General features: G+C 36.6%; 1 protein-coding gene across 1 annotated transcript in view; it reads right to left on the reverse strand.

The window, feature by feature from the left end:
- Nucleotides 1-13,627, reverse strand: part of LOC127624095 (cyclic AMP-dependent transcription factor ATF-6 alpha-like) — a 48,612-nt gene that overhangs the window by 23,962 nt on the left and 11,023 nt on the right. The window contains exons 8-10 of the mRNA XM_052098753.1: nucleotides 2,053-2,238; nucleotides 1,717-1,808; nucleotides 1,331-1,471 (exon numbers count right to left, since the gene is read on the reverse strand). Coding sequence (XP_051954713.1) covers nucleotides 1,331-1,471; nucleotides 1,717-1,808; nucleotides 2,053-2,238 — 419 coding nt within the window. The remainder of the gene's footprint in view (nucleotides 1-1,330; nucleotides 1,472-1,716; nucleotides 1,809-2,052; nucleotides 2,239-13,627) is intronic.

Raw genomic sequence — 13,627 nt, forward strand, 5'->3', positions numbered from 1 at the left:
GTTAATGATTACCATTTTCATTATTGGGTGAAATATCCTTTTAAAAGAAGAGAAGATAGATGTCACAATGCAATGGCAGAGAACAGATCAAGACCTCAAAAGTGACAGGAAAGAACGGAGAAGGGCGGTTGATAGAGAAAAACATAGTCATAACTTTCAAAGGAAGTTCTCATTTTATGACAATGTCAGGGACTTTTCAAGGCTCTTGTTTTAATCATCTCTTGGTGCACAGCAGGCTTAACGCCTGAAAAGAATGTCACATGCAAGTGTGCAAGCCAAGGCGGTACTTTTTTATCTTGTCAAAGGGATGAAAAAGCAACTCAAATCTATAAATGAACACTGAATATGACTAGCATCAAGTCAATGCTTAGCGGAGATCCAATGAACCTGTACAATATAGCCAAGATATGACATCATCAAAATCTTACTTAAAATGGTGCGCAATCCGACTATGAGTAGCTAATGTAGGTATTTATAGCTTGATTTAATAGCTTTGGAAAACCATGATACTGAGAGGGAAACATTTGGCCTCTGAAATGACAAGTCAAATGCTTTTGGCTGGGGATGAGTGAGCATGCCTAAAACTCTGGGAAGTTGGATCTAGGTCTCACAGTATAGAAAAAGGGAGTGGGAGTCTGGAATACTTTCTGTCAGCTCAAGCCTTTGTAAAGGAAATAAATTCAGACAGCAGACTAAACTGCTCTTAATATGATCAACTACCTACAAGAATAATGCTTTCCATAGGACAAACTCTAAGCTATTAGAACGAGAAGCCCTGGACAGATCCAAACTCAGACGAACCCTTTAGGAATGGAAGCACCCTCACATTCTTACTAATGCTGGTGATCTTTTCTAAACCAAGCCACTGGAGCTTTGAAACATGACTCTGGGAGTGTAACTCAAATTCGACTTGTCTTGCTTGATGGATGTCTTTGAGATATCCCAGAGACAGGTTTTCAAAGCAATCATTTCTTCAAATATTTGTCTTTTGATGTGGGGTATTTGTAGTGCTGTGAGTTCCATGTTGTTGAAGCAATTTTGAATGGACATGAGGACCCATAATCACCTTTCAAAACATTTTCTGGGTAGATAAAACAACAAACTTAACTAGCTGTCCTGTTTTGGGGCAGACATGAGAACAGAGCCTTTTTCTCCTACCCGGGCAGTTGGACAGAGTCACGCAGCACCTGTGCTGTCGTGTTTTCTAAAATATAAATGGCCTGTCCAAGCTCTGATAGGTAAGGGCCTCAGGTGCTTCCGGACCCAAACACAGCACTCAGCATGACTGGGTGTTTGTGCGAATGTAGAAATGACGTAATAATCGTTTAACCTGTTCACAGTGTTAGATGGATCAGTCTCCGGCATGTATGACTCCATGTTTCTCTTTGACTCTGGGGAAAAGCCCAGCAGGTGTCTGCCATTGAATGCAGGTGCAGCAGGAAAGGTTGAACCCCGGTCTCCTCCTAACAAACTGGGTGGAAAACAAAAGAAAAATAGTAAATAAGACAGGAAATAAAAAACACCTTAGAGTAATAAATTATACAGTACGTTGTGCAGTCAAGCTTTTTGTGACACAATTTTATTACCAATTTTTGCTACCAATTAATTTTCCATACAGCTATGAATTAATTATTTTACGTAATACAGTACCAAAATAACAATCATCAAGTCGTAATTTAAAATACAGAAATGGTATGAATAATGTAAATTATTTACCTCATTGGACCCAAATTAAAAACCAGGAAGACCAGGACAACCATAAGGCACACAGCCCTCCTTTTTGGAGCAGTTGCCTGCAGTACGGAGTTCTAAAGATATGAAGAAAAGATGCCAATACATCTTAGAGCAAGACCACACACGATTTCACTTTAAAGTCCACTTTAAAAACTCTAGTACAAACTTATGTGTTTTATGTAGACAAAAATAAAATCACATTTATAGGTATTACTTATTAATGTGCAAATCTGCCACATGATTCATTTTCCTAAGTGGGTGTGCTAAGCAAACACTTCCATTGTTGTTATAGTCTATGATATGATCAAGGGCACCAACCTCACTCATCAGGCCGTCTACTTGTCTTTTCAATGTGCCGTTTTCATTTTTTAGCTTCTCGTTCTCTGACAGCGCCACCTTCAGTCGGGCCTCCAGCATCAGCATGTACTCCTTTTTCTTCTTCCGAGATAGAGACGCAGACTCTCTGTTCTTTATTATGCGTTGTTGCCTCCTAGACACACTCCACTGTACAGGTAAAAGAGAGAAATCAGGTCAATGCTGCTCAACAACAATTTAGTAATTGCACTGCTATTTGCTGTGACACACTGGCAAAATCGCTTGTGGCTTAATCTGCCTTCCACAAAATAACAAATAAAAGACTTTTGGTACAAATGCAGGAAAGAAAATGATGCCACAAAATTGTTTGGTGATATGGTTCAGTCGGACTTATAAATAAGCTGTATATAGTGCAATTAAATGAGAAAAGTGTTGGCAAATAGGCCCTGAAATTTATGCCCAAGCTGTATCGTTGATCAAGACAAATCATGTTGTTGAACAACATCAATATTTGTCCATTGCCCATTCATACACACCACCTAGAGATTATAATAGACAGGATATCTGGCACATTGTCCAGTAATTTGAACAATTGCAATGGTGCAGCATACCATATTTTAGCATGATCTGAGATAAAGAAGGAACATTTATAATACCTTTATTGCGGCTTTGAAATGCTAATACATGGCTTTTGAATGAACCAACATGCCATAGAGGGAAGTGCTAGGTCATAGCTACTTAAAAACAACTACATTTTCTAAGCACAGACATAAAAAGCTCTAAAGCCCCAGTCACACTAGACTTCACATTCCATTCACTCACATTCAAATGCATCCGAATGCGAGATGCCGGAAATGCAAGCTCAAGTGACGAAATTTCACATTCTGCTCCACACAAAAGTTCATGTTTGGTAAACTCTGACCTGCGAATCTTGATGACGAAAAGTCCAATAATAGATCAAAACGTCACACGCTGACCTCTAAGCTCAATACAAAGAATACATCTTTCAAAGCTGTGTTTTTTATGGTAAAAAGTAGACTATATTTTAACGTTTTGAATATTAGATTATTTGTTATTTGAGATATATTGTTTATTAGAACCAGAAGTCCTAACTCCTGACATCATATCCTGGTTTGTTGCGGTGTTCAAAATAATTTTGCATGCTCAAAATTTAGTTTGATGGCAGCGTTAAGCTAACAAAAAACATTAAACTTGTAACGTTTCTGGCAGGCAGGACACAGGAGCAGACGAAGACGATGATGAAGTGAACCCAAGTACAGTTTATTTACATAAGTGATACATTCAAAATGTGAATCCAAAACATAAAAACATGAACAACTAGACTAGACTCGACTTGACTAAAGACTTGACATTAACAAAACTTGACTAAGACTTGACTTGAGCAAAACAATTTACATTCACAATACCTGACAAAACACAATGGTAAACATGAGGGCTTCAATACCAGGACATGGTTAACAAGACAACCAAATCACAAGACTAAACTATAAACAAGATAACAAGACTAAATGAACTTAAACCAATGAAAAGACAATACTAATAAAAATGTAATCAATCAATGAACACAAGACACATGAACAGGGGAAACACAAGACCACGCAGACATAATGACACAATTCTCTTTAGAGTGCTTGAGCACTGAATGCATGCAGCCCGATTTTTGGAACCGTGTATATTTGAACAGGCAAATAAAATTATTTGCATAAATTAGTGGATCCACATGGTGGCAATACTCACATTTGTTCTCACGAAGAAATGCTGGAAGATTATGTAATCACGGGTAAATAACAGGAGATGAAAGTAACAACAGTTGTGCCAACTGCCTGTGTATGCGTGCGCCATGAAATGGAGTATAAATTGATAGGCTGGCATTTGACTATATGCAGGTGCTGAGCGTTCTTGTCGAATGATACTTTGCGCTTAAGTCGTGAGAGTGAGATAGAATATAAAACTTATATAAAGCAAAGAGATATAGTAAAAAGGTGCTTAATGTACAAATGGGCTTTGGATAGTAAGAAAAAAATACTTTATTAAACTTCTATGTTTTTCCAATACAACTACCTGTTTTACCTACATATATTTTAACTAAAACATTTAAATGTATGCAAAATGCCATTGAGTGGTGATTTGAGCGCATCATTAAATCAGTGTTTTGAATCAATGCATTGAAATGCACAGCTTGAACTGATACACAGAAAATAATTACACCTGCCAACTCAAAGTTTAAATCAGCGACACTATTAAAGTCTAAGTACTCACATACTCACAAGTCACAAGACAAGGAAGATTAACAGAGCTATTCCAATGACACAGTCTTTAGGAAACTTACCAGGCCAAAACACAAGAGCATTTCAAATCATCCTGATATTACTTAATTCAATAGCATCAGTAAAATCATTTTGATTTTACTGCCACTATAAAATAGAAAATGCGCACTATGAACACCCGATTTCTGTTTACCAGCTAGGCGGGCACAATTATTGGTCAATCCTAATTATATAAAAATGCCAAATACTGCCCGTTTAATCAGCCTGGTCACTATATTATTCAAACAATAGTGTAAAGCATGACTCAAGAGATAAGAAGCTAGAAATATAGAGGAAAGGGGCTCCGAAGACTCTCATGTAGCATACAGTCTACTGCGACTGGGAACTGAAATCAGCCCTTAGCTGCACAAACTAACTTGCCAAAGGTCATTAATCTTGAGCTGCCTTAACAAAGCATTACATACAATCTGCTAAACATTCATCACCATTCAGTCGTTTCAAACATCCCACTCCGCAATAACTCACAAACAGCCATACATAAACACATACCACCATACACTCATGGACACCTGCCCCACCTGCCAGTTTTACTATGGCACTGCAATTCCTTAACCCCCTCAACCAAAAACCTTCCCTGAGGCCAACCCACAAGAAGCCATAGTTAAACCACAGCGGTGTTCAGCCACACAAATACACACACTCAAAAGCACTCTATGGACTGTGACAGTTTCAATGGGCCTTCAAACATTTTTACCATTTCACACTTATGACATTAGCCCTGGTCCAAAAATGAGAAGGGCATAAATGTCAGGAAATGTAAACATTGGACTCTGACCTTTTCAATCTCCTTGACTTGAAGCTAATTTAGTGCAAATCAAGCAATTGTATGTTTTTCTTTAAAGATAACATTTTCTCCCATGCAACCCCGGTTTGCTTTCACAACTGAGGGATGTAATCCATTGCCCAAAATGGGAAAACTCAAAGATTCACAGCACCAAATACGGTGAATAAATATTTCTAAAATACAATTAAATGACAGTCTTACATCACTGCCTATAACATTGGTGGGCTGACATTAAAATTAAATAATGAAATTAAGAAACATCACAATGATTATAATGCATTGTTTATTTGGTCAGTACATTTCCAAAAGAATGTGTCATTGGACTAGAACAGCATTAGAGTTAGATTCTAATAGAAATTATACAGAATTACTCCATTCAACCATTGGAGATTGATAATTTTCTGTAAATAAGTTCAAACTGTCCTTTTTAAATTGATTCTAAACTCTGATTCAAAGATGAGTTTGCCTAATCACTCAACAAGTATTTTCCCTTTCTCTTCAGAGAGTGGCCTGTGCGAGTATGAATGCATGAGTGTGAGTGTTTGCCACGTAGGAGTACAATACCATAACCAAGAATCTGGAGCTCAGATTAAAGGACAAAAACAGAAGCAAAAGAGAGAGCGAGCATGTGGCTGAGCTCTGCTCAATTGTTTCCTCTGAAAAACCAACAGATGTTGAGGCTACAGAGTCTTTCATCATATTCCCCTTAACGACAGATCAATCCTATAGAGTCATTGTCCATATAATAAGCACAATATTTAGTCTATCAAGTTAATTCACACCTCAACATGCCTCCAAAGCATTTAATTTGTTTGTTCATTTTTGAGTGTACTTTGTGACACAATTTTATTCACTTACCCTGCTCATACCGTTTCAAACTCAGCCGTATGTCTTTCTTTCCTGCTAAACATCTCTTTTTGTGTTGCACAGAGGACAACAATTTCAGTCACCATTGACTTTCTCACATGGAGAATGATGCAGTCATAAAATCTAATTTTGTGTTACACAGAAGAATGGTTCGTAACAACGCGAGGATAAATAAATGGCAGAATTGATGTTTTTAGGTTAACTATAACTTTAATATGTAATTTTACAAGTTGTCCAAAAAAGGGCAGTTCAGAAATATAGACTAATAAAATCTGAAACCTGTAGAATTGCAACATTCAAAGCAGATCTGGATTTTACAAGAAAACCACTGGCTTATATGGAGACAATAACTATTGCTATAAATGTGCAAACTTGTTTTGCTTCTCTCAGTTCAGACATTCATGACCGAGTCTAAATGATACCTTGTGTGAATTGCACAAATTCACTGCTGAGCACGAAAGCATTCATGCTATCTATTATAATACAAACATGTGGACATGCGAATGGGACATGCACGGGGCTGTTGTACAGCTGTCCTTAATCTACTAAATAACAATAAAATATGGATAAAAGTCAGTATGTTATATTTTTAACACATTTGGAAACAGGATTCATTGAGTGCTGCACCACGGGAGTTTTAAACAAAAACAAAAATTCAGCTAAGCAACAAGGAAGCAGTTAACGCTCATTCACAACAACTGCGCTACAGTACACCACAAAGTTTTTAACAGCATGTTCTAAACAATATAATGCTTCTGTGCATACTGAGCATACTATACAATTAGCAATGGATGAATGTCCTGGTGCTTAGCTCACAGCTGCAATGTGACGTGATGATGTACTTCATAGCACAAGTAGTAAATGCATTTTACTACATTTACCCCAACCCCCATGTGTTTTTTTAAGTGCCTGCAAGAGCTACATTATTATTTTAATGTAAATATTTCAGCTGCAGTTTAAGGCATGAGTATTTAAGTGATTCATATGACCCCTGTGCTACTATTACTATGGTGAAGACACAGGACTTTTGATCTATTGCTGAGTGCACATGGGTGGGGCAATTATTAACACAGGCACATCAAGTTTCCAACATTAGGTCATTTTTATGTCCATGTTGAAATTGAAAATACTGCAGTGAAATTAAAACATAACAGCTATGTGGAGCAGAATTATGGCCCAATAAGGTTTCACTATGGGCGAAAAAACAAAAGTTACTAATAAAATGGCTTGCCACAGTCAAACCTGGTTAACATAAACACCGATATAGACCAGAAACTCTATTTTCAATCAGTATTTACGTAATCAGTATGGTCTGTGCAGACTATCTGCGTGTGGCACAGATTTTCTCGACACATGGACAGTCCTCATCAGTGCACATTGTCTACACATAAGCCTGCTGTTGAATTTACTAAAAGAGTATCATAAAACAGTCATTGTGTGCATGCGTTGAACAAGTTTGTATTTGTTTGAATTTATAAGAGTACACTTTGAAAGGCAACATGGCCAACCAGGCATGATCCAATCCGGAATGCAGAAAACATAAATATACCTTTACCATCCCAACAAAGTAATGTTGGCTCAACCAATGGCGTGAGTTTGGGGCGGGACTATCGGTTTTGTCTGATCAACTGCAGATGGGAGGAAGAGTTTGGGAAACCTGTTTGAAAGCAATGAGTATTTTTGCAATTCCATTTGGTGACACTAGTGGCACCAATTGAAACACCACATCAAAGGGGTAGATCACCCAAAAATGAAAATTATATCTTATTATTTACTCATCCTTGTACCATCCCATATGTCTATGACTTTATTTCTTCTGCAGAACACAAAGATTTTTGGAAGAATATCTCAGCTTTGTATGTCCACACAATGCAAGTGAATGATCTTGATTTTGATCAGTGATTATGAAATCACAAAGTCAGCATTAAAGTAATCCATGTCTTCAGAAGCGATATGATAGATGTTGGTGAGAAACAGATCAATAATTAATGGGTTAGTTCACCCCAAAATTTGAATTATCTCATGACTTACTCACCCTCCTTGCATCCCAGATGTGAATGACTTTTTCTTCTGCTTAACACAAATTAAGATTTTTAGAAGAATTTCTCCGCTCTGTTGGTCCTAATAATACAAATGAATGGGTGCCAAAATCTCGAATCTCCAAAATCCACATAAAGGGAGAATAAAAGCAATCCATATGACTCCAGGTGTTTGATCCATGTCCACAGATCAATATTCAAGTCCCTTTTTTATCACAAATGATCAGTAAGGGGTGATATGCACAAAGAATGTGAAATACCAAAAACAGAAGAAGGTGAAAGTGAAGTGGAGATTGACTGAGCAGGAAGGAGAATGTATAGTAACGAAGGACATAAATATTCTATTTCTCACCCACACCTATCATATCACTTCTGAACATATAGTTTAATCACTGGAGTCTAGATTACATTATGCTGCCTTTGTGCTTTTTGGAGATTCAAAGTTTTGGCACCCATTCACTTGCATTGTATAGACCTACAGAGCTGAGAATTTGTTCTAAAAATCTTTGTTTGTGGTTCCAATACAACAATGTGTGTGCTCACGTAGCTAGAAGTGAATATCTTTATGAACTTGTTTTGAGTATGTTTCAAACCTGACATGGAAGATAAAAGACTCCTGGTCACTCTATCGTGTCACGTCTGTTTAGGACATGGTGTAACAATTTCTAAATAAATGTCATTGCAATGACTTGCAGCCTGTTGAAAGCATTCTGACAGAAAATCTGAAAGGTCCTTTATTTACCAGGCTGACCATAGTTTATAAGATTTGGAAGAGGCTCTGTCAAGTCACTATATGCCATGCCCTTTGAAAATCAGGTTTAGGTCATAAATCAGACATAAATATTGATTTATAGAAACATGATGTCTCAGACTAAACATTAAATGTGGCTTCTCACGCAACTACGGTTACAAAGTTTGAAGTTAAGCAGTAATTTCAGACACAACTCAGTGGTGTTCACATCAAGTCCTGCACAGGTTTATAAGTATTTCTATGAGCAGTTCATCGCTCACGGATAACCACTTTCCACCCAACCTACACATGATCCATACCAAACTTACGTATACGCAGGTGCCATGTTGTTGTTTTTACACAGAGAACTTGGAAACAGAAAAGAACAAAACCTGTAACAACATACAATGTGGAAAAGTCAGCACTAAATCCACAGAAATTTGAGACTAATCCTAAACTCTGTTAAATGAATCTGATTTCAGATTAATCATTGACGGAGGAAATACATTAATGTAAATTAAGTAATAAAAGTATGAGCTCACTGTTGGTCTGTTGCTAAGGCAAGGATGGATTAGACCTGACTACGTTCACTTTTATGCGCTACAGGACGCTTGGCAGATTTTTCAAATTGTGGAAGAAAAGTTTGTAGCAACTTCTGACACTGCTAATTATATGCACTTTTTAATTATGAACCGATTCAAAATCATGCATTATTAATAGGTATGTGCTCAGTATTCAAATATCAAAATCACTATTCGGTTATTCTGTACGTGTATAGAGATCTTCAAACCAATCTGAGTCCGATGGTACCGACAAACCTACAGGTTTTGTGCCAGGTTCGGGTCAGTTTTTCAAATTAGGCTATAGGGCGAGTTTCAGACTGCTCACACATGCGTCTGCGCTGTTTTTAAATAGATTTTCTATGTAAACACACACACTGGATGGACGCCTTTGATCGTTGCGCCATGCCACAACTCAGGACAGTCGCATTTTTTAGACACGGCATTCAGTTAAAAATAACTTTAATATTTATGAACACATCTCGAGACACTTGTGTTCTGTTCCACAATTTGTTGTGCTGCATCAAGCTTTTTCAGCGCTGTGTCACAAATCGACATTCTGTTGGAATTTCAAGTTGCAAAGAGGACTTAACATGACTCTTACACATGATTCCAGATTGTTTTTCACCTGGCAAAGTTTCAGCACTTGATAAACGGTGAGCCAATGTTTTTCCACCCTTTTGCTCTGGTGTGCAGAGAATAATTACACAAGTTAAATGCTGAATCACTTAAAAATCAAAGCATTCCGAAGAAGTCCTATAAACCGCAGCATTCGTTGCCTCGTGGAAATTGAACCTGCCTGGGCAGAATTACGTATTTTCCATTTATTAAGAAAAGGCCTTCTATGTTGCAGGCAGTGACAGAGATTATATTTGTTTGACTTTAATGAGATTATAACATTAGAAGATCTATGTATTGTGCTATTTAGGCTCATTGCTCACTGTGCATTGATGCATCCATGGCAATAAACTTTCTTTAATAATGAGTCTGACTCCCGACAAACACAATAATCATTCGTGTATGTGGTGAGCATGGCGGAGCCGAGCGGCATCTGGGCAGAGAGGGGCCAGGATGATAAGTGGCGAATTACTTTCATCTACACGCCACAATGGCCTCCCTCTGCCCAGATGCCGCTCGGTTCCAACATGCTCACCACAGTGAACTCTTGCATTTAACTAAATATTACAAAAAAGTTACCATGCACATATTTAGGATATTAAGGCATCTCTCATTAAACATTAAATGCATGCTCGACTTAAACATCCATACTGAAAATTCCTCCATACTTTTGCATGAATCTGTCACTTACATGAATTTAAACCATCAGCTTTGTACACAGCCAGGGTAAACTGCACCTTATCTTTGGAAGCGTTTTGTAAATCAGACACTGTTCTATGTATTCCATCAAATAAATGCACTGCACCTGTGAGATGCAGATTCCCTGAGCACTCACTCGAGTGTTTGTGCTCGCTCTGCTGTTGTCCAGCACGCATTCGGCCGAACAAATGGTATTTCACACAAGTCTGACATTTACGTGGATTTATAATAGATATCTCAAAATAAATAATTAAATAAAGAATTGATTTAGAGCTCAGGGCCCTTTGGGTTTAGAGGCCCCTGGGCAACAGCCCAATCGGCCCAGTGGTTAATCCGTCTTTGTGGTAAGAGACTGATGGTGGCCTCTAAGAATAAGAAAATTATTTGCCATTGTTTTTCAAAGCCAACATGTCCTAGTATAATAAGAATGTCAATGTCCTGTAAAATATACGTATGGCTAGCAATTACACCTTGGAGAATCTGTAGGACAAAAAGAAAAAGAAAATGAAATGTCTTCCAGATAAGTGCCATTACTGCCAAATCCACTAGAAACGCATGCATTTCTCACCTAGAGTTCTCATTCTACCACCATTACAACAGCACTCTCTCTCTCCCAACTATAAACAAAGTAATTTCCCACGTCTATGTAGGGCTTTTAGCTGAAGGTCAGGACAGCACAAGTGGAAGAACACATGCTTTTCATTAAGGAAACATTTGATGAGTAAATGCTATCAAAGCAAGACCAGGTCCATTGCATCATTTTGTCTTGTCTGTACTCTTGTTCCCTTTCTATCTTTCCTGTTCTCCCCATTTATTTGAAGTTGTGGGGTGTATGTAATATGTGGATACAAATTGCAAAAATACTGGCTGTTCCTACACAGGCCTCCCAAACACTTCCCCATTTGCCATTGTTCAAATGTTTCCAGAAAGTCAACCTTAATTGGCGTTCACGCTGCAGACTGCCGAGTGTAGATTTAGGGATTGTAAGTATTTTAACATTTAAATAAATTACACACAGCAGTTTAAAGTTCTTTAGCACATACACAAGGAATAGACATCGATTTAATAATTATTTTACTGAATCTTTTCAACACTGAAATTATACACATCTGCACTTTAAATACAAATAACACCACAAGCAATTCTTACTTCGATAATTGCAAGTTACTCTATTACACTGACACTGATTTCTTTTCCAATCGCTTTTACTGGCAAGTCTGAGGTATATTTTAAAGTGAAATTCTCTTATATAGGAAAAAGTCAGAGACTAGTGGTATGCAAGTATTTTCACACACAATGTTGTCTGTATGTATACATAATGAAATAATCTCCAACAGATTACAGTAAACTAAATTATATAGTCTATGTATTTAATGATGAATGTTACTGTTGTCATAATCTAAGAAAACACTAGTGGATTATCAGCCCAAAGATCTTTAACCAGCTATTAGGGAGTAGGGCTGCAACTAATGATTCTTTGGATAATCGATTAATCTACCGATTATTCAGCTTGTGCCCCTGCTTAAAAGGTTGTATTAAATACGCTTGCTCACAATAAAGAGGACAAAATCATCTTTTAAAAACGCCTCTAAATGATATTCAGGGAATTAAAAGAAAATAATATTTTTATTAAGTTCAATTCAGTAAAAAATTCACTGCAAAAAATCCTATTGTAATCAAGAGTTTTTGTCTCATTTTCCATTTAAAATTATCTTAAAATAAATTTACTCGAGAAGCAACATATAAGATATTTAGACTTGTTTTAATAGATAAAAATAAGTGTAATTTGGATACAAGTGTATTTTTTTCAATTGGTTATACTTCTGCGAGTGCAGTAAAGACAAAATATACCTATATTCAAGATCTATTCTCTAAAAGCAAGTCTAAATATCTTATATACTGCTTCTCATGTGAATGTATCTTTTTTAAAAGGATTTTTAGATATTTTAATTAGAGGTCGACTGATATAGGATTTTGCCAATACCGATAACTAAGTTGGGAAGACAAGCCGATAACCGATTAATCGGCCGACAGTTTTTAAAAGTGATACTGAACGAAAAATCAAGATTTAAAGTAAAATAATGCTGAAAATTATTACAAAAATAAAAAAGTACTGACTGGACCATAAAAATGTTTTGTATTTTTTTTTTAAATAAAATAAATATATAAATATTAATATATGAACTATATTAATAAATATTAAAGTAAATAAAAGATATACATCCAAACTGAACTGCTGGATGGTTGTTCTTGAGATTACTCCACATGTTGGGTGCATTAACTACTACTGAACTGTGCTTTTCCTGGCGACACTTCAGTAAAATACTCCCACACTGGTACTTTCTTTAAAGCCTTTGCCATCTGAAAATAATTAAAATATGAATAAAATATTACAGATCAAATGTGTAGTAACACTACACAATAAGGTAAATGCATTAACTAATGAGATATAACTTTCCATTTTTTAAATGTATTCAGTAAACGTTGAAATTAACATCAACTAACAATGAACAGTACGTACACAGCATTTTACATGCTATATTTTATATTTGACATGCTGTAAGGTTTCTCTTCTCATGAAAAGCTTGAGGTAAACGCTCTTTATTACCCTAAAACCAAGACAATGATCACTTCTCTTCTGTTGAGAGATCTAAGGCAAATAGTGAATTGCAATGTCTTAAGATTTTAATTAACGCTTCTATAAGATTCAGTGATATTTTTGCTTGTATTTTGCGCTGTTACACTCCTTTAAATTCTCCGTGAGAAACTCGTGTCTCTCTCTCTCTCTCTCTCACACACACACACACACACACACACACACACACACACACACACACGCGCTCACACACGCACAGAGAGAGATCACTTGATGATTATCGAATCAAAATGACAAAAATACGTATTAATTTGAGGATATTTTTTTTTTATTAAAT

Source organism: Xyrauchen texanus, chromosome 30, assembly GCF_025860055.1.
Source record: "Xyrauchen texanus isolate HMW12.3.18 chromosome 30, RBS_HiC_50CHRs, whole genome shotgun sequence".
Taxonomy (NCBI): domain Eukaryota; kingdom Metazoa; phylum Chordata; class Actinopteri; order Cypriniformes; family Catostomidae; genus Xyrauchen; species Xyrauchen texanus.